General features: G+C 33.7%; 1 protein-coding gene, 1 long non-coding RNA gene and 1 pseudogene across 7 annotated transcripts in view; 1 reads left to right on the plus strand and 2 right to left on the minus strand.

Moving 5' to 3' along the window:
* LOC109843285 (fructose-bisphosphate aldolase-lysine N-methyltransferase, chloroplastic) overlaps window positions 1–21,129 on the minus strand; it is a 33,141-nt gene extending 12,012 nt beyond the window's left edge. Inside the window, exons 1-7 of one of the 6 annotated variants that reach the window (XM_020412213.1) lie at window positions 20,985–21,126; window positions 20,065–20,134; window positions 17,855–17,900; window positions 16,204–16,244; window positions 16,016–16,083; window positions 13,779–13,814; window positions 12,555–12,638 (exon numbers count right to left, since the gene is read on the minus strand). In XM_020412213.1, coding sequence (XP_020267802.1) covers window positions 12,555–12,638; window positions 13,779–13,814; window positions 16,016–16,083; window positions 16,204–16,244; window positions 17,855–17,900; window positions 20,065–20,134; window positions 20,985–21,092 — 453 coding nt within the window. In that variant the 5' untranslated portion in view covers window positions 21,093–21,126. Of the gene's footprint in view, window positions 1–12,554; window positions 12,639–13,778; window positions 13,815–16,015; window positions 16,097–16,203; window positions 16,245–16,320; window positions 17,544–17,722; window positions 17,756–17,854; window positions 17,901–20,000; window positions 20,020–20,064; window positions 20,135–20,984 lie in introns of those variants that run through there. The other 5 variants (XM_020412214.1, XM_020412215.1, XM_020412217.1 and 2 more) reach the window with 5 other exon arrangements.
* LOC109842141 lies at window positions 22,040–23,126 on the minus strand. The gene is made up of 3 exons (XR_002247298.1): window positions 22,997–23,126; window positions 22,806–22,881; window positions 22,040–22,172 (listed from the first exon to the last, which is right to left on the minus strand). It is a non-coding gene; the product is annotated as an uncharacterized LOC109842141 (long non-coding RNA).
* LOC109841478 overlaps window positions 25,483–27,167 on the plus strand; it is a 20,201-nt pseudogene continuing 18,516 nt past the window's right edge.

Here is a 27,167-nt window from a genome sequence, read left to right on the forward strand (position 1 = left end):
TGGACGATCGAGATTTGATGAAGGATCAGTGGATGGCTCTGATACAATGTTGAAAGAGGTAATCTAAGAGGATTCTTAGTTCCCTCTCTTGGATATTATTTATAATATCATAAAAACAAAGAGACTTGTCCCTAGCCAATGTGGGAATAAACATGCATAAAGAAACAACTCTCAACAATGTGAAATGCCACTAATGAAATCAAATGTGCCAAAAGATAACTATGGCAACAATGGTTCACATTTTCTGATGAAAATGATTAAAACAAGTTTTCTGATGTGTGACTGATTTGATGAATTAACAACTCAAACCTACAAAGTTCTCAGGAAGCGTTTGGCAACCGTGGCGTTTTTGCCGTTTCTGTTTTTGTTTTCAACAAAAACAATAAAACGCGTTTATCAACTGGGACGTTTTTTTGACTTGACCCTTTACAAAATCCAAAAAATAAACATTTTTCTCAAAACACCAAAAAGATGTTTTGAGATTCATTTTTTTTATCTAAGCATCGCGCCGCGCACTGTGCCGCGTCCCCCCCGCCGCCTATTCGCTGTTGACGGTAGTCCATCCCCCGCAGCCGTCGGACCGTCACCTGTCGCTTCCCTAGCGCCGCGCCCGCCCAACCCCCAGAGTCGCGCCCCCCCCCCCGACGCCCGCCCGTTGCAGCCACCAGCCATTCTGTCGACCACCCTCCGGCCACGACGGTCGCGTCCGCCCACGGCTTGCCCGCCATAGTCGCCCCACGTCACCGCCTGGACACCCGTCGTCGCTGTCAGCGTCGCATGCACCGCCCACCCGTATCAACTTAATCAAAGAGGCGACTAAGTTTTCTTCCCTTAGAAATCAACATTTTTATGGGCTATTAACCCAAAATTTTAATCATTACGACAGTTTCGACCCAATGGTAATCAACTGGCATATTTTAAAATTCACAATTTTTATTGGCTAAACCCAATGACAATTAATTAGCAATTTTCAAAAATCACAATTTTCATTGGCTAAAACCCACAATTTTTACCCTTTTTTGAACAATTCGACTTAATGGCAATTAAGATTTCTTTCCATAAAATTAACAATTTTTATGGGCTATAACTCAGAATTTTTGTTCATTTTCTTTAACCATAACTTACAATTTTGCCATTTTTATTGATTTCGATCCAATGGCAATTAATTGGTGTTTTTAAAGATTCGCAATTTTCATGGGCAGCTTACGATTTTTATCCATTTTGATAGTTTAGACTCTATGGCAATTAAATTTTAATTCCGCAAAATTTATCATTTTCATGTGCTACTTATAAGTTTTGTCCATTTTAATCTGTTTTCGACCCAATGGCAATTAATTAGCGTACTTTAAAATACACAATTTTCATGGACTATAACCCACAATTTTTATTCATTTTAATCAATTTTGACCCAACGGTAATTAAGTTTTCTTTCCTTGAAATTCACTATTTCCCACAATTTTGTCAATTTTCATTTATTTTGATCCAGAAAGTAATAGGCATACTTCAAAATTCGCAATTTTCATGACCTATAACCACCAAATTTGATCATATTCATGTGCTTTGACCCAATAGGTAAAAACTGGATTACTTCAAAATTCTCAATTTTCAATAGCTATAACCTACGATTTTATCCATTTTCTATAGTTTCCACCCAATGACAAGTAAATTTAATTTCCTCAAAATTCACCATTTTCAAGTGCTACAACCCACAATTTATGTCCATTTTTATCTATTTTGGCCCAAGTGTAATTAATTATCGTATTTCAAAGTTCGCAATTTTCATGAAAGTGTTTTCGTCATTTTTTACTGTTTCGACCTAATGGCAATTAAATACTATTTCCTCAAAATTCACCATTTTCATGTGTTAAAGCATATTTTTGTCCATTTGGATATCTTTTGACCGAACGATAATTAATTGGCGCACTTCAAATTTGCAATTACATGTGCTATAACTCATGATTTTTGTTCATTTCCATCTATTTCGATCCAATTTGCAATTATGCTTCTTTTCCTTAAATTTCACTATTTTTATAGACTATAACCCATAAAATTTTCATTTGTTTTGATCCAATAACATTTAATTGGTAAAATTTTCATGAACTATAACCCAAAATTTTGCCCTCTGATCATTTGCACCCAATGAAAATTAAATTTTTTCCTCAAAATATACCATTTTAATGTGGTAACCCATGATTTTTTTGCATTTTCAACTGTTTCGTTTCAATGGTAAATAATTGATATACTTTAAAATTCACAATTTTTATAGACTATAACCATCGATATTGGTCCATTTTCGGGCATTTTAACACAATGACAATTTAGTTTTATTCCCACAAAATTCATGATTTTTATAGGCATTAAGTATAACTCTCAATTTTGACCATTTTTATCTATTTCGATCAAATTACAATTTGTTAGCGTACTTCAAAATTCGTAATTCCCATGAGCGATATAACCCATCATTTTATCTATTTTCGGTCGTTACGGCCCAACGGCAAAATTCACCATTTTTATGGGCCATAACTCAATATTTTCCATTTAATTTATTATGACTCAAAGGTAAATAATTGGCATACTTCCAAATTTAGAATTTTCATGTCCACGATTTATGTTTATTTGCGAGGTTTCAGCCCAAAAGTAATTAAGTTTTCTTTCCTCAAAATTCACCATTTTAAAGGGCTATAATCCACAATTTTTATTTGATGAATCCAGTGTAATGTTGAAAAAACGTTTGTACTTCAGAAGCTTTACTTGGTAACAAATAACATCTAACAATTCTTACCAAAAAACCCACAATTTTGCCTAGTTTCATATGTTTAGGCCCAATGGCAATTAATTGGCACAATTTAACATTCACACTTTTTATTGGCTATAACCCATGATTTTGTCCATTTTTCATCATTACGACTTAACAAGAACTAAGTTTTCTTCCCTCAAAATTTACCATTTACATGTGCTACGAGTCATTACTTTTTTGTCCATTTTTATTTGTTTCAACCTAATTACAACTAATTGTTTTACTTCAAATTTCACATATTTCAAAGGCTCCCACAATTTTTTTTCCATTTTCACCAGTTTCAACCTAGTTGCAATTAATTAGCGTACTTCAAAGTTCACAATTTTCATGGGCATGATTTTTGTTCATTTTCATCTTTTTCGACCCAATGGCAATTAAGTTGTCTTTCCTCAAAAATTATCAATTTTCATATGCTACCAACAATTTTTCTCTATTTTCATATGTTCTGACCCAATCTTAATTCAATACTTTACTTTAAACGTTATAATTTTCACGGACTATAATTCATGATTTTCGTCCATTTTCCATCATTTCATGCTAATAGCAATAAGTTTTCATTCTTTAAAAACTCACTATTTTCATGGCTACAACATTTTCCTCGATTTCTCCCTAATCGCAACTAAGTGGCAAACTAAAAAAAATTCATAATTTTTATGGGCAATATCCCACGATTTTTCTCATTTTCAATCATTTCGGCCTAATAGCAATTAAGGAATCTTATATCAAAAGTTATTATTTTTATGAACTATAACACATAAGTTTGTCCATTTCCATCTATTTCGTCTGTATCGCAATTAACGTTTTAAATAGTTCGACATAATGACAATATAGTATTTTGTTCATAAAATTATAATTTTCATGAGCTATAACTCACAAATTATCCATTTTCATCTGTTTCGACCCGCTGACAGTTAACTAGCATCAAACTTCACAATTCGCATAGGTTATACCCACTATTTTCATGAATTTTCAGTCGTTTTGGCCCAATGGCAATTAGGTTTTCTTTCCTCAAAATTCACCAATGATAATTTGTCTATTTTCATTTGTTTCGACCTATTAGAGTTAATTTGTGTACTTCAAAATTCACAATTTTCATGGCTATAACCTACAATTTGTATCCATTTTAATATGTTTTAACCAAATAACAATTAATTTTTCTTTCCATAAAATTAACTATTTTCACGAGTATATAGCACATAATTTCGTCCATTTTCATTTGCTTCGATCCAATGACAATTAACCCTATACTTTATAATTCACAATTTTCATGGGCTATAATATACTATTTTTGTGCATTTTCGACAGCTTCGGTCAAATGGTAATTAGGTTTTCTTTCCTCAAAATTCACCATTTTCATGGGCTATGATCCATAATTTTACCCATTTTCATTCGTTACAACCAAATGGTAATTAATTGGCATACTTCAAAATTCTCAATTTCGTGGGCTATAACATATGTAGAAAACGAGTAGCAGAAATGAGAATGTTACAATAGTCTTGTGGGTATACACGAAAAAATAGGATAAGAAATGAGTGCATATACAGTAAATTAAAAGTTTCTCCTATTGAGGATAAAATGAGAGAATCGACCACGGTGGTCTGGTCATGTACAAAAGAGACCTCTTAATGCACCAATTAGAAAAAGTAATAATATTATAGTTAATATGACAAGGAGATCTAGAGGTAGACTTAAAAGTACTTGGTTATAAGCAATTAAGAAAGATATGATAATTGCTAACTTAACTGAGCAAATGGCTAAAAATCAGTGTTGTAAATAGCGCGAATAGCGGGGCTATAGCGGCGTGAATAGCGGTCGCGGCCCTTCAGCGCTACGCGTAGGGGTTTTGCGGCTGTCTTAAACGAGAAAATCCGCTATTCATTCGAATAGCGCGTAAAAGCGCTTATTAGCGCTTAAAAGCGATTAAACCCGCTAAACCACTATCGCACATATATGAAGTTTTTCGCCACGAACCCGACCCGAACCCGAACTCGACTCGTTACAATTAAACCCTCTCCCACGATGATTCCTTCTCTTCCACTCTCGAACCCTAGCCGCCTCCTGATTGCTCCAGCGACTTCCGCCTCTCTGATTCCACGACGATTCCTTCTTTTCACGACGATTCCACGACGATTCCTTATCTCCGAGTCTCCGCTCCAGCGCCTCCCGATTTCTTCTCTCCAGCGACTTCCGCTCCAGCTCCAGCTCCCACCAACTTCCACGGTTCCAGCGACAACTTCCGAGTCACCGATGAGCTTCTCTCCGGCGACATCTCCATCTCTATACTTGAATATTTTATTTTTTAGGTCAACTTTCTAGTAGTTAATAACTTAATATGATGATGATGTTACTAATCAATGTTTTTTATTGTTGAGCATTTTTATATTAGAGACTTGAAAGTTGAAGAAATTGGACAAATAACAGTCTTTTGGATAAACAAGTATGTTTTTTCATTCTTTAATCTTTATAATTATAGTACTCAGTTAATATTATGTAATTATTACACATCTATTTCATGTTTAGGCATCAAGTATGCATTTATAGAATTTTTAGATTTTTATATGATTTTTCTTATTATTTAGAATATTTAAATATATTTATATTTGACCGCTATTTGACCGTGCGCTATTTACCACTATTTTGTCGCAATAGCCTGAAATAGCCTAAGCGGTACCTTGCCGCGACGCGTCGTGATCGGCTATCAGCAACATTGCTAAAAATCGAATGTAATGGAAGGATAGAATTCAGGTAGCCGACCCCAAACATTCGGGATAAAGACTTTGTTGTTGTATAACCGATGATTTTTGTCCACTGTCATTTGTTTCAGCCCAGTGATAATTAAGTATTCTTTTCTTAAAATTCACCATTTTCATTTATTATAACTAACATTCTCCCTATATTCATTTCCCTTGAGCCAATGTCAAATAATTAAGTAATTCAAAATTCTCAATTTTTCTGTGCTATAACCCATGGTTTTTTCCATTTTCCAACCCAGTGGAAATTAAATTTTATTTCCTCAAAAGTCAACATTTTTATGTGCTATAACCATGTTTTTTTGTTCCTTTACATCTATTTTGACCCAATGACAATTAATTGACATACTTCAAAATTCAAAATTTTCATTAGACCACGATTTCTCTATTTACATGGGTTATAACCCATCACTTTTGCCCATCTTCAATAGTTTCAACCCAATGGCAATTAAATTTTATTTCCTCAAGGTTCACCATTTTTATAAGTTATAACCCACTATTTTTGTGTATTTTTGGTAGCTTCAGCGCAATGACAATTAGTTTTTTCTTTCTTCAAAATTAACCATTTCCTAGACTATACCCACAATTTTACTCATTTTCATTTGTTATGACCAAATGGCAATTAATTGGCATACTTCAAAATTCACAATTTTCATGGTATACTCATGATTTTTATCCATTTTCATCTATTTCAACCCATGACAATTAAATTTTCTTTCATCAGAATTCATTATTTTCATAAAACCAACAGTTTTTTTTTCATATTCATATGCTACGATCCAATAGCAAATAATTGGAGTAATTCAAAATTCTCAATTTTCATGGACTACAACATACGATTCTTGTCCATTTTTCGTAGTTCCGATCCAATGGAAATCAAAATTTATTTCCTCAAAATTCATCATGTTATAACACCCACAATATTTGTCCATTTCTTGACCAAATGATAATTAATTAAAATACTTTAAAATTCGCAATTTGCATAGGCTATAACCCACAATATTTGTCTATTTTTTATCGTTTCAACTCAATGGCAATTGAATTTTATTTCCTCAAAATTCATCATTTTCATGTGCTAAAACCCACAACATTTATCCATTTCGACCCAATGACAACTAATTCGTATATTTCAAAATTTGCAACTATCATGGACCAACAAATTTTGTTCATTTTCATATGTTCCGGCCCAATAGCAATTGAGTTTTCTTTCCTTAAAATTCACAAATGACAATTAAGTTTTCTTTCCTCCAAATTCGTAATTTTTCCTGGTTATAACTCATAATGTTGTCCACTTTCTTTTGTTTCGACATAATAGCAAGTAACTGGCATGCTTCAAAATTTGGAATTTTTATGAGCTATAATCCACACATTTTGTTCATTTTCAACTGAAAGCAATGAAGTTTTCTTTTTACAAAATTCACCATTTTCATGTGTCAAAATTTGTGGATTATAGCCGATTATGAATTTTCTTCAAAAGCAATGAGGTTTTCTTTTCTCAAAATTCAACGTTTTCATGAAAATTGCGAATTTTGAAATATGTTAATTAATTCTCATTAGGACGAAACAGATAAAGATGTACAAAATTATAGGCCATAAAAAACAATTTTGTATATTTTTATTTGTTTCGTCCTAATGACAATTAATTGACATATTTCAAACTTCGCAATTTTCATGAACTATTACCTGTCTTTTGTCAATTTGTACCTGTTTTTCAACCTAATGGCAACTATTTTTATTTCTTTAGAATTTAACATTTTCATATACTATAACCCACAAATTTTTTCTATGCTTGTCCATTTCGAACCCTTCAAAATTCACCATTTTCAGGTGTTATAACACACAATGTTTGTTCATTCAAATCCAATTGGACTCAATGAAGTTAACTAGCATATTTTAAAAATTCACAATTTTCATAGGATATAACCCACGAATTTTGTCCATTTTTATCATTTTGACCTAATGACAATTAAATTTTATTTGCTCAAGACTCACCATATTCATGTTAACTCATGTCTTTTGTCAGTCTTTATCTATTTCAACCTAATGGCACCTAGTTTTTCTTTCTTTAAAATTCAACATTTCATGTAATGTAACCCACGATTTTTTCCATTCTGGTTCATTTCGACCAAATAGCAATTATATTTTATTTCCTTAAGATTCATAATATCATGTATTATAATCCACAACTTCTGTCCGTTTTCATCTATTTGGATCTAATGGCAATTAACTGGCATACTTTAAAAATCATAATTTTCATGAACTATAACCCACAAATTTTATAAATTTGTTATCGTTTTCACCCAATTGTAAGTAAATTTTATTTCCTCAAAACTCACTATTTTCATATGCTAGAACCAACAATTTATGTTCATTCTAAACTGCTTCAACCAACGGAGATTAATTGGCATACTTTAAGATTAGCAATTTTTATGGTTTATACCATTTTTGCTCACCATCATCTATTTTCGATCCAATAGAAATTAGGTGTTCTTTCCTTAAAATTCACTATTTTCATTGACTATAAATCCACAAATTTGTTCGTTTTCAACTGTTTTGATCCAATGGCAATTAATTGACGTACTTCAAATTTCGTAATTTTCATGGGCTATTACCCACATGTTTTGTAAATTTTGATCATCTAGACTTGATGAGAATTTAAAATTTCTTCCCTAAAATTCTCCATTTTTATAAACTATCACCAACAATTTTCATCCCTTTCGACCTAACGGTGAATAATTGGAGTGCTTCAAAAAATTTTAATTTGCACAAACTATAACCCAAGAATATTGCCCTTTTTTCGTAGTTTTGACTCAATTTGCAATTAAATTTCATTTCCTAAAAATTCACTATTTTCAAGTGATATAACCCATAATGTTTGCCTATTTTCATACGTTTCAACCCAATGGCAATCAATTGGCATTCTTCAAAATTCGCAATTTTGATGACTCATAATTCACTAGTGGTCATTTTGTAATGTTTCCCACCAATGGCAATTAATTTCATTTCCTCAAAATTCACTATTTTCATGTGTTGTAACTACATTTTTTGTCCATTTTTATTTGTTTTGACCCAAGGACATTTGATTGGCGTACATAAAAATTCGCAAGTTTCATAAGATATATAACCCACATTTTTTTCAATTCATCTATTTTGACCAAACGGCAATTAAGTGTTCTTTCCTTAAAATTCACTATTTTCAAACTATAATCCACAATTTTCTCCATTTTCATCTATTTTGATCCAATGACAATTAATTGGCGTACTTCAAATCTTGCAATTTTCATGGGCTATATCCCATAGTTTTTGTCCGTTTCGATCAATTCGATCCACTGGCAGTTAACTTTTCTTTCCTAAAATTCACAATCTTCATGTGCTAACTCACGAATTTTGTGCATTTTCATTTGTTTTGATCTATGGTAAATAATTAGCATACTTCAATTTTTACAATTTTCATGGGCTACAAATTACGAGTTTTGTCCATTTTCTATTGTTGCAATACATTGACAATTTAGTTTTCTTTCTACAAAATTCACAATTTTTATGAACTGTAACTCACAATTTTATCCATTCATTTGTTTTAATCCACTTGCAATTAATTGGTGTACTTTAAAATTTACCATTTCTATGGGCTATAACCCACAAATTTTTGTCCAATTTTGGTTATTTCGGTCAATTTTAATTAAGTTTTCTTTCCTAAAAATTTATTTTTTCATGGACTATAATCCACAAATTTGTCCATTTTCATCTATTTCGATCCCATGGCAATTAATTGGCATTGTTCAAAATTCGTAATTTTTACAGACTATAACTTCACAAATTATGTCCATTTTCATCTATTTCGATCCAATGGCAATAAAGTTTCTTTCACCTAAAACTAACGATTTTCAAGGGCAATAACTTACAATTTTGTCCCAATTCATCTATTCGACCCAATGACAATAAATTGGCGTACTTCAAACTTCGCAATTTTCATAGGCTATAACCCATAAAATTTATCCATTTTTGGTTGTTAGCCCAATGACAATTAAGTTTTATTTCCTCAAAATTCACCATTTTTATAGATTATTAACTTACAATTTTGTCTATTTTTATCTATTCCGACCTAATAACAATTAATTGGCATATTTTAAAATTCACAATTTTCATGGGCTACCCACATTTTTATAAATTTTCATTTAGTTTGACCTAATGACAATTAAGTTTTCTTTCTTTAGAATCCAATATTTCATCGACTAACCCACAATTCTGTTCAATTTTATCTGTTTCGAGCCAATGGCAATTAATTGGCATATTTCAAAATTTGCAATTTGCATGCTTAATGCACGATTTTTGTCCATTTTTTACATTATTTAATAGCAATTAATTTTTCTTTCCATAAAATTAACAATTTTCATGAACTATATCTCTCAATTTTGTCCATTTTACTCTCTTTTGACCCAATGGCAATTAATTGACATACTTCATAATTCGCAATTTTCATGGGTTATTGTGCATTTTTGGTTATTTAGGCCCAATGGTAATTAGGTTTTTCTCTCAAAATTCACAAGTTTCATGTGCTATAAGCCACATTTTGTGTATTTTTTTGTTACGAACTGAAAATTAATTTGAGTACTTAAAAAGGGCTATAACCCAAGATTTTTATCCATTTTAGTATATTTCGGTCTTATGAGAATTAGGTTTTATTTCCTTAATTCAGCATTTTTACGGATTATAACCAACAATTGTCTATTATTCATCCATTACAATTCAATGGCAAATAATTAGAATACTTCAAAATTCTCATTTTTCATATATTAAATAATCCACGATTTGTATCCACTTTTAGTAGTTTTGACCTAATGATAATAAAATTTTCTTTCCTCAAAATTTATTGTTTTAATGAATAATAGCCCACAAGTTTGCCTATTTTCATCTGTTATGGACCAATGGCAATTAATTAGTGTATTTCAAAGTTCGCAATTTTCATAGGCTATAACTCATGATTTTGATAATTTTTTATCATTCAAACCCAATAGCAATTAAATTTTATTTCCCCAAAATTCACCATTATCATGTGCTATAACTCATAATTTTTGTTCATTTTTATTTGTTTCAACCCAAGGAAAATATTTCGCGAACTTCCAACTTCACAATTTTGATGGGCTATACTCCATTATTTTTGTTTATTTTCATCTGTTTCACCCGAATACCAATTAAGTTTTCTTTTCTTAAGATTCACTATTTTCATGGACTATAATCCACAATTTTGTCTATTTTCATCTGTTTTAATCCAATGACTATTAATTAACGTACTTCAATTTTCATGATTTTCATTCGTTATAACCCTTAATTTTTTTCATTTTGCATTTTGATCATTTCAACCCACAATAAATTAATGTACTTCAAACTTTGTCTATATTCATCTGTTTCGACTCATTGGTAAATAATTGAGTACTTCAAAATTCTCAATTTTTATTGGCAATAATCCATAATTTTTGCCCATGTTCTGTAGTTTCGACCCAATGACAATTAAATTTTGTTTCCTCAAAATTCACCATTTTCATGTACTCAATTTTCACCTGTTTCTGTCCAATGACAATTAATTAGCATACCTCAGAATTCGTAATTTATAACCCACGGTTTGTCCATTTATTATTATCACTTCCACCAAACAGCAATTAAATTTTATTCCTAAAAATTTCACAATTTTCATGTGATATAACCCACATTTTAAAAAAAATCATCTAACTTTTTAAAAAAATATTAATTTTAACCTTATTAAAAGTAGAAGATTTTCATTATAATTACTATATTAAGATTAATTCAGCTAGAATATGCATTCTTCTAAACTAAAATTTGAAAAAGACAGTGATTAGCATATATTAGCTAAATATATTAAATTATTAGATCGAAAAATCCTAGTAATAACAACAGAAAATATTTTTCCCTACTCAAAATAATGGATAGGAAAATAGTCAACTTCATTCACACACACTATTTATAAATCAAGATCAATTTATAAGACTAAAATAAAGCATTTCAACATCAATCAACTAGGAAAAAAAACCTAACCCTTTCTGGATACAATGGCCAACTTCTTCACTTAATCATACATTTTTCACTGTCCAAGCTTGTGATCACAAAAAATATTTCTCTAAACTTATAAATGAGTAACTACAGGAAATGAAATTTGATCCACTGAAAACATAGAAACATCAATAGCATATAATACCCTGAAACCCTAGAACCAATTAAAATTTTATACTTGATAATGTTCTGCTCCAACATATGGTTGGTCAAATGTATTTAATTATATGTTATAAACATTTATGTGAGGTATCTCAGACTTTATCAACTCACTCTACTATTGCTTTTAATTTTGTATGGTATTTTAAGTCTTTATCAACTCACTCTGCTTCTGCTTTTAATTTTGTAAGGTACCTTAGCCTTTATTAACTCACTGAAACTGAAACTTTTATGCAAATAATACCTAACCCTCCACCCAACATCTTTCCATCTATCCACTCACTCTTCTAAGTTACCGCCTCCTCACGCAGAATTGTTAATCAGTCAAATGACGGGTTAACTTGGAGTGAAACTATCACGTAGGGGTTAGTTAACCCGTGATGATTTTTGTTGCCTGGGGGATTAATGAGGGGTTAAACCCCTTAACCCGTTACCAAATAAAGCATGTATGAATATTCTAACCATTTAGTTTTCCTTTCTTTTCGAATAAAAATTAAAAGACTCCTAACATGTGATTGCAAGGAACAAGTCACTTATAACAAACATGCAAGTTGGTTTTCATCAAGAACAAGGCCACATCAGCTAAAATTAGTTCTGTGGAGCAAGAAGTGTGTTTTTCACCAAAATGAATTGCATCAGCTATGGAGGGACAAGATTATTTAAGTAAATTCAGACTTAAGGAGGAAGGCATATTAAAAGTTGTAACAAACTAGATCAGCTTTGTATTATTAGGCCTGCTAATACATGTAAAAAGAAACTTTTGAAGGGATTTATGGTTTGACCTGATCATGGATATTGTACGGATGAGTAAAGCCAAAATCCAACATCAGTGTTGCATTGGGAAACTTCCCATATCTTATTAGAACCTGAAATGAGAACATGTCAATAATTAACATTTTTATGATAAAAGTACCTCATCATACCATCAAACATAAGCAATTTAATCATGTAAAATTTCCTCAAGTAAATTACATAAATTATGTAAATTAGCACTTCCATATACATAAACTGTATGTAGGACATCAATATATTTAATATATTACTTCATACTTTTAAGACCTTTTTCGGATATTTAACGATGTTGTGATTTTGTACTTCTAGATCTAAATCTGTGTGTCTTACACTTGAAGAAGATACTCCAAAAATTATCAATAAGCAACAAAACCATCTTTTGTAATTGAATTCCTCTCAAGTGATTATGTTTTTTGCTCCATTCCAATTAATATACTCAACTGTACTTGACACCAGAACCCTTGCAGCGAGCAGTGCAGTGATACAGTTCTGAACCTATTTACACCTTAGTTCTTTTCAATAGATTCATGTAACTTCCAAGTAACTAGAAGCTTCATAAAAGATCATCAGTTTGAGGATAGCTCAGACATATGTGTCGGATATATTTTTTTAGAAATTGGCTTTATGGGATATCAGATACTAGATGCTCCAAGGGATTCCAAACTGTTTCAGATCAAGGAGACCTCTTGGAATATCTAGGATATTATGGGAGATTTGTGAGAAAATTGAACCATCTAAGAGGAATCAGCCAGATCCGTTTATAAGTAAATGAGTCATTAGAATGGTGTACGTTAGACACTCCAATGCCTGAAGGGTACTCGGGAAGGGGTGTTTTGTCTTCAAATTGTGATTATAATAGCTAGATTTCCAGAAGCAAATTGGACAGGGTCATCAAGTGACAGAAGATCCACTAAAGAGCACTGTGATTTTGTTGAATGAAAGCTATACTAAGAGAAAAGGAAGCAGTGCTGTACCTTCATTCCGACCCCACCCACCCCCCCCCTCCCCCATCCCCTCCCTCCCCCCCCACACGCCCCCGAAAAAAACCCCAACCCCACCAAAAACAAAACAAAATAAAAAAGCCAAAAACCAACAACCAAAACACAGCCACACAAAAAATCCTGATTAATCATAATGATTGCCACTTTAAAGAGTTTCTTGCCAATATTATATAATAAGTTCGAGAGATTTCAAGAAAAACTCATATATCAGACCTGTTCGCCCACAGCATAATCCCGGTCAGCAATTACCTGCATAAGATAGCTTCACTAATCAGGAAAAGATAGTCACTCATACTGCTTCGTTTCACCCACTCTAATCAAGCAAAATAAACAGGTGATGGACATTGAAATAATATTTTGCAGGTAATGTAATTGCCAGAGGAAAGGAAACAAGTACTAAGCCTTCAAAGAACCACCCATTAACCCAAATCTTTTGAAGAACCTACCGTCATTAAATATCCTTCCACAGTACACAAAAAATAATGTTAAACATGTTAGTCCTCGAGGCAGAAGACTCTTGTCTAGAGATTGCTCAGGTGGAACAACAAACTATAAACCATGTGATTTAATTTGACTAAAATAGTATGAAACACATAAAAAAGAATAAAGCAGTTCACAACTTCTAGACCAGATACCATATTCGTAATTAGCAGACCAAGAAAGAATATCTCTTACTGCAAGCTTATATTAGATTATCCATATTCACTATTAACAACAGTTAAAAGGATTGAGAAGAGGGAAATGGGTCTTTCTTTCGAGTGTGCCTATTTATAGAGTAACTGTCAAAGCATCTTATTCTGCAAGTAAATCCCAAATGGAATATAAAGATTCTCAAACAGTTGATGAGAAATCTTAAGAAAATCCAAATTTTAATTTGAAGAGGAAGCTTGACAATTCATTATAACATGTTGTAAGAAAGTTTTTCTCCACAGAAATGAACTGAATACTGCAAAAGGATTAGCATCTAAGTTGGCTTTCAAATTACAAACACCTCACAGGCCAGATATTTTCTTGTGATCTTGATCTTGTGAACATCATTCTTGGTGTCCACTGTCCCCTTCTGTGCAAACGATTCTACACTCTGAAACACCCCCACCCCCAAAAAAAAATTTGTTTTCCAATAAGAAATGCAAACACATCCAACAGTTCATGAGTGATTGAGTACAACTAACCATTTCATTTCAAAAGACCCAACCTTTTCCCATCAAAATAGGGTTGTCTTAAAAGCAACACTCCATAAAAAATTTAACAAAAGCTTTATGAACAACAGTTGATTTGACGCCCTCCCTTATTACCAAATTCTTTCAGAGGAAACTACGAAGAAGAGGAGATTTATAATCGTAAAAACTAAAGACCACTTAGTAGCCTCCAACTTGTCCCAGACTGGGGCAAATAATATCCAAAATGATTGAGTTGCTATAGAGAATTACATTTGAGTCCTAAAAAGATATAATGCCAAGAGGTAAACAGCATGTGTTCCCACTCCCACATCTTGCACAGCAGCTGCAGATGATAATGCTACTGACAGATGCCCTATCATGTTGACATGTACTCCTAACTGAATCAGCATACTCCAAAATCAAGTACTAGGATTAAGGACTGTTACGAAATGGACGGAATATGAGAACATTATGGCAGCAAATTGGAGTTGAATCAATGAATACTATTATATTAATATCTAATCACTAGTTGGAGACCATACACCTTAGTTTCATACAACTCATAGGAGAGTGAGGCTGCTTACATCCAGCTTCCTCAAAGCCTTCTGGTTTTGGCTGCCCTTTTTTTAATGTAAGCATGGCATGTGTGGAAAGATTAGGAATATGAGGGAATAGCAATTTGGCATAGTCATGGATCCGATTTCAAAAAGAATTAATTTTGAATCATTTTGAATCTGAATATAAACCTTTCTATTTTCAGCGTGAACAACTTCGAAGTGATGATGTGATGAGGTTTGGCTCTATATGGCTACTCTGCTATATGACACATAAGTGTTAATAGTTTCAACATGTTTTGGATTATGTTAAGCAGTTACGGTGAACATCGCTAATGAAGGAGAATTGTAGGGGAGAATGGAGGGAAAATTGGTGAACTTATTGGACTTGTTAAAAGAATTTTAGAATGGTTTAAGTGTGTCATTTGTGTTTAAGAGTGAATGTAAAGGGGAATTTTGTTTGACAATTGTTCATATGTAAGTACGAAGTTCTTGTTTGATGATTGTAGTATGTACAAAGGAGGTGAAGTTCTCTCCAGTGACAAGAACTTGAACACTATTGATGTAACATCTGGGAGGAAGCAAGATGGCTCTATGCTGCAAATGTCTAAATCATCTTCTATCATTCAATTTTTTTCAGTTACATTCCCAAACAAATAGAAACATAAAAGACACTAAGCTAACACAAGAGATCAAATCTTATAATCATTTCTTACAAGAAAAAAGAAGAAAGTACCTCTGATGTTTCTTTAATATCATCGCTTAGCAACACGGCCTCTGAAATCCCATCATGATTTAAGAAATCTGCAAATGGGATCTAAAATCTACTTTACAAGTCAAGCAAGCAAGCCACCATGCATTAAAGTTTAGTCCCAAGGAAGAACTCCATGTAATGAAAAAAAAAACACAGCACAACAAACATACCAAAGATATGCCCTTTGAAGTTCTCCATGCTCGAGATATAACTGCAAAGATTTCATATAGTCACCGTCATAGAATACATTAAATTGTGTCAACTGATTTTGGAAACAACAAACATACATGAATATACCAAAGCACAAAGGTAGTGCCTTTTGATTAAATATATCCATGAATAAACCACAAGTAACCCCTCATATTCAAAAGTGTTCCAAAAGAAAGTGATGATTGGTAAGGCGGAGACCTGTGTCGGTGTGGACCAAGATCAGATAACAATGCCATAGGCAAAGCCCAATATAATTAAGGAGCTTAAATACATAATAACAGTGATGTGTCTGTAATAGATTCTTCCAGTGTGCCTATTCTTCGGTTTCAATGGAGGGGGGCAGTGGCGGGTCCAGAATTTCTAGCGTGTGATATCACCAATAATTAATAAACTTACAATTGTCCTTGATGAGTTTCATATTTTAAAAAAAAAATATAATCACATCACTAATAACACTATCAAATGCATCTTTTTCAATATGTCACTAAATAAACGTTAAGGTGATCTTCTCATTGATTAGTGACACTACCAATCACCGCATCATTAATAACACTACCACTCATCCCTGCAATAAATTCTAACAAAATCCCTTATTTTGTTTATTCTAAGAAACTTGATTGAATTTTATCAAATAATCACTTTTGATTTATTACAAACATGTAACCAAATTAGATTTTTTTTTACTTGTTGCACTTACTCTTCTCTATGTATTTCAAAGTTCAAACAAGTACCCTTCACTATGAATCAAAGAGTTGGACTCTCTTTATTAGAAGAAAACAGAAATCTTTCTAAGATAAGTGCTATACGAGAAAATGTATTCTTGTAACTAATAAGATGAATTATGAACCCCTATGTCGTATAAATACCTTGAGGAAGTGGTGTCACGCGACACCACTTCCTCTAAGGTAGATCCGCTAATGGAGAGGGCAGCAAAACATAATCAGGGTAGAGAAGCATCAGGAGCACATTAAGGTTTGTGGAAACTCATAAGCTAAGTTGCACGGAAACGGGTAAGGGTACCGGTACGGGTAAGGGTAAGGGTACAGGTGCAGGACACGACAAATCTTTGAAACATAGGGTATGGGGACACGGCTACATGTATATATTGAAATTAATAATTTACATGAGATCATTATTATTTTACAATTCATGTCCTATTTGAACTCAAATTCCTATCATATTTTAAGTTTCTTTTATTATGTTGATTATTATAAACGAAAACTGCTTGTATTTTTTAACTAGACACCCAAACCACCCTTTTAATTCATAATTTTTACCTTGAATACGGGCTGAAACCAAGGTTTTAAATATCGGTTATCGGGAATTTATCGGACAGCCAAAATCCTTATCGGATAGCGGAAATCGGGGATATATCGGGGATAAGTAGTATTTATCGGAATGATATACTGGATGATGTGTATATATAATATAACAATTAAAAAATATAATCTAATCATGCTTAATGAAATATAAACATACCAAAATGTAAATCATCATGTTTAGAATCACTAACAAATTGTAGAAAGTGAAACTTGCATCATAACCTTGAAAAAATATAATGTTAGTCAAAATGGACCGATAATCCTGATAATCCCGATAAAAAAGTCTTACTTATCGGCCGATAAGTGCCGATAACGCCGATAAATCGCTGATAAACCTACAAAAATGATAACCGATTAAAAATCCAATTTATCCTAGCGGAGAGCTCCCAAATCCGATAACTTGGCCGATAATATCGATTATCGGCCGATATTTAAAACAGTGGCTGAAACAAACCTGACTCATGCCTAACAAGTTTCAAGAAATGAACATGAAGTGTAGGATATACGTCTGAGAAGTATATGACAAGTGTTTTAGGTTAAGACATATATCATACAATTGAGTACATGTCTGAATGAATGCATGGATATACTCAAGGAGTGTCCATGAAGTTTGGATATGTGCACAAGTCTGGTACGTGCCCGCAACAGGTACGGCTTCATGCTTCATTATAGAAATACCCAGGTACATAGCTCATAGGAGTTGAAAGTTGTTGGAACTACACTTATGAGGACGACGACGACGACGACAACAAAGAAGCACAAGAAAGCCTTTTCCTCAAAATACAATGAATCCTTTTTCCTTCATTCAGCTTTGAAATATTTGCAGAAAAACTTCAACCAAAAAAAAGTGGTTTGCTATTCTTCTTTTAGGCTAGGTGCTTCAACTTTTTTTTCCTTTGTAGGTTATCATAAAAAATTGGTTTATTTGTCCAAGAAGCCTGTGAAGACTCAATCTTTTAGAAGTTATAGATGATGATGATAACGACAAACAAGAGGCAAGTAAGAAACCTACTAAACTGCTTATTAGATCTTGTCTTTTAATCCTACTACCATTACAAGTGAACAGATATTGATGTAGGACATCTAGAAGATCATATTAGTTAGGATTTCTTTTAAGAATATGATTTTGAGATATTTGTTTAGGATTGGATCTATTATCTAGTTATATTTGTTATCTTGTTGATTTTGTTATTTTGTTAGATTTGATGTTATCAATTAGTTAGGATTATGATTTTACTTGTTGATTTTGTTATTTTGTTAGATTTGATGTTATCAATTAGTTAGGATTATGATTTTATTTTATGGCTATAAAAAGGATTGTACTTTGTTAGATTTGATGTTATCAATTAGTTAGGATTATGATTTTATTTTATGGCTATAAAAAGGATTGTACTGTTTCATTTTGGAAGAAGGAAAATTGATGAATAAAATATGAGTTCTGAGAGATGTTTTGGAGTGATTTCATAGGCGTGAAGCCATATTTTTTTGATTAGGCGTCCGTGTGTGAAACCGGCATTTTCAATTGTTTTTAGAGGTTAGATGCTGCAAGTGAATCCGGTCTAGCCTATTTATCTTTTATCTTTCTTTATTTAACCTTTTATTGACAAAAGAATTTAAAAAAGCGAGAAGTTATTGTTCACGCGAACTGTTCATCCAAGCACTATTCATCATTACTTTCGTTCTGCATCAGATATCCTCACTTTAAATTGCATTAATGAACTTTCCCCAATATCAATTTACCAATAGCATTCATAAGAGCTGCGATTCATAACTTATATGGTAGCATCAAGATTATTGTCAGAAGGCAACAATAAGGGGCTGTCCCCTGAATATCAGTAAGCACTGAGCAATAATAAGACCATATGGAAAAACTGATTCCTGTCCATTGTCAAATGTCTACAGCCACTAAGAAATGTTTCATCAGGTTGTTGTAAGTTGTAACATTTTGACTGATTCCAGCAGACTTAAAACCAGTGAAAGATATAAATGTAATCTGCACAGCACCTGAATTCTTATTTGATGCCTCACTTATATGTTCTATATCAACCCACAGTGAAGATAAAACAAAGGTGGAATTGAAAGTATGCCATGAAATCCAATAATGTTAATCAAATAAATAATAAATCCAGCAACAAGCTGAAAAAACAACTTTTTCAACACCAAACTCACTGGTATACACAAAACTAAAGGTCCATATCAAAATAATAGCATCAACGAAGCCTTCATGCCCAATTTATGGGGATCAGCTAGTAATTAGAAGGTCAATATTCAAAACAAGGAACCTACAGCAATACTCAAGTGACACACTTAACATCAGTGATTTCAAAAAGAAAAACAAACTTAAAAGAGAGAATGAAAATGAAAATGACCGCTACATAAACGAAGAGCATAGAAAGAAGCTTGCAAAAAGACAAGAAGTATCGAAGATAATGGACCTGTATATACTTGACAGTAAAGAGAGGAACTACACTAGGTATACACAGTATATATGACACGTACTCAGCGCACATGCATACATGAAATCCTCCAATTTAATATCCCCAATATTTTGGTGCCAACGATCCAGAACCTAATAGAAACAGGAAGTCTTTATTAACATTAAAAAAGTCACATACCTCTGAAAATGATATAGGCGAAAACAACACGCATACCACTATTATCTATGGTATGACACACCATGTAAAAGAATATAGTGGCACGAAACCATGATAGCATACAGACGAGAATCTGACTTGCAACAAATTCAATCTTTGGCATCTTTTGAGTTATTTTTGCACCAGTATTAACTCATCAAATTAAGTGAATATGCTACCACTATAAAGGAACACTAAGACTTTCACTTTTGTTATGTGTGTGTTGTGCTTGTGAATCTGTGAAGTGATAATTAGGGGAGTTAATGCATGAAAAGAAACAAAGAGAAGAAAGTTGCAGCTCTTTTAGAATGTAAGACTTTGAAGAAACCAATTTAGCAAACTTATCATCGACATTCTCATTATTTTAAGCATATATGCAACACTTTACGCCCTTGAAAAGCATCAGCATGTAAAGGTATAAGACTATAAGTTCTGTTCTTTCCAACATCTTTTTTAATGTGTAATTTACCCTGAGGATGCTCCATTTAAAGAAAGGAAAGATGAAACCTGAATATAATCTACAGATAATCTGATGGGAAGGGAAAAAAAAAAAGAAGTGTGTTCATCTAGATGACTTGCTAATAGACTTTAAATTTATACCAAGAAAAAGGAAGCACCATCTTATTTGGGCCCATGGCTGAAATTCTTTTTCAAAACCTTATATTTCTTAAAACCAACTACTAAAACTAGAAACAGTCAAGCATCCATGTAGGACACCTATCTGCAAAATAATTGCATATGATGAAGTAGCAGTTGAAATAATTGATCAGAGAGAGAAGTGCTTACAGGTTTAAGTGCCAAGAACTCCTTTTCTAAGTGGGCTTTCTGATCAATAATCTCCTGGTAAATTGAGCTTGCTCGAACCATAGTTAATTCTTCTTCACTCCAAAACATCTGGAATGACAACCAAATCGTTTTGCCTATTTAAGACTATAAATGGTTTTTAGTAATGAAAATGCCCATTGTTTGGCAAGTTGCGGAAAACCGTTCTAGGATTGTATTCATTACGAACCAATAGTGCTTATTTAGCCTATAAAAATAAAAACCTTGATTCCCTTTGGTGTTTGAGACCCTTGAGTGTGGAAAGCTCTGCGCCTCAATTCATTAATGTCCAGGGTCTATTCAGGCCCAAAATCAACAACCAAACCGAACCCATGTTGTCTCGGATCGTTTTTGAATCGAAATCGGTATGATAAAATTTGGTCAAAACCAAACCGACCGACTGTTTGCTCACGTCTTTTAACATGCAAGTCTATTGTACTGAATTTTCCCCCCCATGGACTGCATAAGGGATTGAACTTTATTAGAACGTCTCCAACTCAACGTCAAAAACCCAAATTGACGCAAATCTTTCGTCAAAACTTCCTCTAACCGAGCGGCAAAGTTAGCGCTATTTTAAAGCGTTGCTACAGTGTTGCGCCAGGAATGGCGCAACGCTGTAGATATGGAGTTTTTTCCCAAATTTGCCGTTAAAGTTTGTTATAACAAATCAAATATTCCAACCATATCCCATTTTATCCATCATATTTCCCATTTTATTCTATTTAGTTTTTTTTGTATTAATAATACTAGTATTTAGACCCGTGCAAAGCACGGTTCCTAAATGATTTTTCTGCAAATATTGAACATGTTACAAAAGTAAAGTATTCTGCTTTAGATATAAAGTATAGTGGTGGAAGTGAACCGAATAATTAATAAACAATTTGGTTATTATTTGTCCAGATATTTGATCATGTTCGATTCAATAACTACTTCATTAATCAAATTTCTAAAGATCAAATAACTACTCAAAACTGAAATCGAAATAGCACAATAAATGTCAATTTTTTCAGTGCATAAATGTGTGAAAATATTTATCTAAAATTTAAATATAAAAAATAAAATAAATTTACTGTTTCATAAATGTGATAAACCGAGTTGACACTCCAATTCAATCCATCCATCATCATCTCTGACGTAATCAATCTCCAATCCCTAACCCACGAACAAACAAAACCCATTAAAACACCAAATCTTCATTAAAAAAGCAAAAAATATTAACTAAATCAAATTTAAACATAAGGGTTAGCATCTTCAGAGTTAGGCACTATTAAGATTAACTAAATCAAATTTAATCATTATAAATAGAAATTAGCATCTTCATCATGCTAAAAGAAGTAACTAAATAATCCAAAAAACAACAATCTGAGGCTCAAAAAATTAGAATTTAGATCAAATTCATCACCATGATTTGTATATCAATCAATTCCTCTAGAAACTAACTAAAAAACTTTTTATGCAGAAAACCCTCACAAAAAAGTTACAAAATCCTCGATTGGAGATCACTGAGAGGTTGAGATGGTTAAGAGCAGTTAGTGGCCCTCAACCTTTGATATAAAAGGGAAGCTTCACGGATATTCCATGGAAATGGAAACATATACTGCTTCTTGTTCATTTTTATTGGAAGAGAAACTAACATGTCTCTATTTTCAGTAGCAAAAACATAAGTATCAAGCCAAATCAGCAGAATGAGTAAAAGATAATAAATTAGTATTAGAGCCACATACACCAATGCTCTCAATATTAATAAAAAATTATAAAAAAACAAATTTGAAGAGGAAATTTTACCAGCGAAGTTTTTTTTAAGGTCTCAAGAGATCGATCAAAAGTTCTTCTTTCTGATTCTTATTCCTTCAATAATCACCTGAATAAAAAAAATTGGAGATAAAAGAAAGGACTCGTTCGGAGTCAACCAGGGTCAATTGTGATGATAGTTCACGGGAAAAGGATGATTAAAATGTGATTTGGTGAAAAATTACATTAAATTTTATGGAGTTTCTGCGTGGTGGTGATCGGAGCGAATGAAAGAGGGCCGAAAAAATCCATGATATCGGATTCGAGTTGTTTTGGTCTCCAGAGATCGCCTCCCCCCTTTTTTGAATTCTGGCATTATAAAAAATCCAGAGATCACTCTCAGTGATATATCAGAGGAGACGTGGGAGTTAAGGTGGTTATTTTTGGAGAGAGATCATGGGTTGTATGAAACATGGGTTGGTTATTCATTTTAATTGTTCATAACCTTAGGTTACTATTCATTTTAGTTTTTTTATTGTTCTCCTTTAGTAATAAAGAAATTTAGATCAAATTCATCACCATGATTTGTATATCAATCAATTCCTCTAGAAACTAACTAAAAAACTTTTTATGCAGAAAACCCTCACAAAAAAGTTACAAAATCCTCGATTGGAGATCACTGAGAGGTTGAGATGGTTAAGAGCAGTTAGTGGCCCTCAACCTTTGATATAAAAGGGAAGCTTCACGGATATTCCATGGAAATGGAAACATATACTGCTTCTTGTTCATTTTTATTGGAAGAGAAACTAACATGTCTCTATTTTCAGTAGCAAAAACATAAGTATCAAGCCAAATCAGCAGAATGAGTAAAAGATAATAAATTAGTATTAGAGCCACATACACCAATGCTCTCAATATTAATAAAAAATTATAAAAAAACAAATTTGAAGAGGAAATTTTACCAGCGAAGTTTTTTTTAAGGTCTCAAGAGATCGATCAAAAGTTCTTCTTTCTGATTCTTATTCCTTCAATAATCACCTGAATAAAAAAAATTGGAGATAAAAGAAAGGACTCGTTCGGAGTCAACCAGGGTCAATTGTGATGATAGTTCACGGGAAAAGGATGATTAAAATGTGATTTGGTGAAAAATTACATTAAATTTTATGGAGTTTCTGCGTGGTGGTGATCGGAGCGAATGAAAGAGGGCCGAAAAAATCCATGATATCGGATTCGAGTTGTTTTGGTCTCCAGAGATCGCCTCCCCCCTTTTTTGAATTCTGGCATTATAAAAAATCCAGAGATCACTCTCAGTGATATATCAGAGGAGACGTGGGAGTTAAGGTGGTTATTTTTGGAGAGAGATCATGGGTTGTATGAAACATGGGTTGGTTATTCATTTTAATTGTTCATAACCTTAGGTTACTATTCATTTTAGTTTTTTTATTGTTCTCCTTTAGTAATAAAGAAGTAGATATACTATTTTTTATATTAACTATTATAATGAAATTAGAGTATAAAATAATTATTAAAATAAAATTCAAAAAGGAAAAAATAGATAATTTAATACAAACACTTAAAATTTCATAATACTAGAACCAAATGAAGAAATAAGAAAAACTTACATTTAGATAAAAAAACTTACACTTAAAATTTAATAATTATATAATTTGTTAAATATTTTAAATAGATAAAAATATTAAAAGATAAGAATAATAAAAGGAAAATTTTTTTTGGTGTAAATGGGTTGGAGATTGAATAGTGATTTGGTGTAAAAACTACACCATTTTGGTTTTTTTGGTTGGAGATGCTCATTGTAATTCTTGATCAAATTCTTCCTTGCATTATGGATTTGTTAACTTTAACTGATACATACTAATTTTGATTTATTTTTCAGATGGAAAACAAATGATTGGAAGGAGTGTTGGTTTGGGTGTAGACCAAACCTGCATGCGAGCTTGAGACGACGGTGAGGAGCTTCAGGCGAGGAGCTCTAGGAGAGGACGAAGCCCAGGCAAGGTCGACGAAGATCCACAGGCGAACTCGTGAGCGGGCGAGATCCAGAAGCAGGCGAGCTCGAGCGAGGTCAGGCGAAGTCGATGACAAGTTCAGGCGAGCTCGTGGTCGAACAGTTGGCGAGCTTGAGCGGGGGTTGCAGGCGAGCTCGTGGTTGACATCAGGCGATCTCAAACGAAGCGCAGGCGAGGGCGGTCCGCAAGCGAGCTCGAGCGTGGGATCCAGGCTGTCGACAGCTCAGCTAGGGTTTCCCTATAAAAGGGAAACCCTAAGGCACGAGATTTGTGCTGCCCCTTTTTTTTCTTCTCTCACGCGATCTCTCTCTCTGCTCTCTTCTTTTTCTCCAGCGTTCTCTCAAAGATTTGAGGGGAGGGGAATTTGATTAAGAAAGGAAATTGTTGATTGTGAGGGAGTAATTATTGAGGGGAATTTATTAAAGAGGGGAAATCAACACTGTAGCTACAATGTTAATTTGTATTTATTGAGATATCTTAAGTTTGAGATCTGCTCTTGTATTGTAATTTCTTATTAATTAATAAGAAATTAATTATGTGACTGCCGAGGACGTATGCAAGTTTGTCGAACCTCGTAAATCTTGGTGTAATTTTCTCTATTTTGTATTTTGTTGTTTTGGGGGTTTAGCGTATCCCCGGGTATTCCCAACAACTGGTATCAGAGCTTGGAACGATCTAGAGGAAGTCAGATTCAAGTGGAAGCGATGGCTGCAGATGAAGGAAATGTGAGATTAGAGAAGTTTGATGGATCAGATTTTGGATTCTGAAAAATACAGATAGGGGATTATCTATATCAGAAAAATCTGTATCAACCTCTTTCAGGGAAGAAGTCAGAGGGTATGAAGGAAGAAGATTGGAATCTTCTAGACAGAAAGGCCCTCGGAGTTCTTCATTTGGCGTTAACCCACAATGTTGCTTTTAACATTGCAAAGGAAAAGACCACGGCATGTCTTATGGCAGCACTCTCAAATATGTATGAGAAGCCATCAAGCTCAAACAAAGTTCATTTGATGAGGCAGGTATTCAATCTGCGAATAACGGAAGGTGCATCGGTAGCACATCATCTCAATGAACTCAATACAGTCACGACCCAATTGAGTTCGGTTGATATTGAGTTTGATGAAGAAGTACGATGTTGATCCTTTTGTCTTCCCTACTAGAAAGCTAGAATGCTATAGTCACAGCTGTGAGTAGCTCGTCGGAAAGCAACAAGTTAAAGTTCAACAATATTCGTGATCTGGTTCTTAGTGAGGAGATCCGACGGAGAGAGTCGGGTGAAGCTACAACCTCTTTAGTATTACATACAGAGTCAAGAGGTAGAAATTCAACTAGAGAAAATGGATCAGAGGACATGAGGTCCAAATCCATGAATCCTAGCAGCTCGAAGGGTATCGAGTATTGGAAATGCGGGAAGCCGGGCACTACAAGAATCAGTGCAATAGTACACAGAAGGAGTGAGAGGCAAAGGCAGATGCAAATGTTGCTTCCACCTCAGGAGGAGATGATGCATTGATATGCTCTTTGGAGAGTAAGGAAGAGTCTTGGGTGTTGGACTCTGGAGCATCATTCCATGCTACTTCTCAGAAAGAATTCCTCGGGAAGTATATCTCCGGAAACCTTAGAAATGTATACATTGGTGACGATCAACCGTGTGCCATTTATTAGCAAATGTGTAGTGAAGATTAAGTTAAACGGGTCAGTATGAGAGTTGAAGGATATCAAGCATATTCCCGACTTGAAAAAAAACTTAATCTCAGTAAGTCAGCTGGCTAGTGAAGGCTACACTATGACTTTCCATGGTGATGATTGGATGATTTCAACATAAGATCCAAGAAAGTAAGAATCCAACGGATATGTTGACAAAGACAGTGACCTTTTAGAAACTGGAGTTATGCGCAACTTCAGTTGGCCTTTATATATAGGTGATGAGGGCGAAGCCACATAGGGGAAAGTGCTTGTTGAGATAGTCTGCTGACGGCGGTTTGGTCTTCAAGTGAGAGATTGTTGGTTTGGGTGTAGACCAAACCTGCAGGCGAGCTTGAGACGACGGCGAGGAGCTTCAGGCGAGAAGCTCCAGGCGAGGACGAAACTCAGGCGAGGTCGACAGAGATCCACAAGTGAGCTCGTGAACGGGCGAGGTCTAGAAGCATGCAAGCTCGTGGAAGGTGAGCTCGAGCGAGGTCAGGCGAAGTTGACGATAAGTTTAGGCGAGCTCGTGGTCGAACAATTGGCAAGCTCGAGCGGGGATTGCAGGCGAGCTCTTGGTCGACATTAGGTGAGCTCGAACGTGGCGCGGGCGAGGGCGGTCCGCAGGCGAGCTCGAGCATGGGATCTAGGCTGTCGACAGCCTGTCGACAGCTCAGCTAGGGTTTCCCTATAAAAGGGAAAC

Source organism: Asparagus officinalis, chromosome 5 (genome assembly GCF_001876935.1).
Source record: "Asparagus officinalis chromosome 5, Aspof.V1, whole genome shotgun sequence".
NCBI lineage: Eukaryota > Viridiplantae > Streptophyta > Magnoliopsida > Asparagales > Asparagaceae > Asparagus > Asparagus officinalis.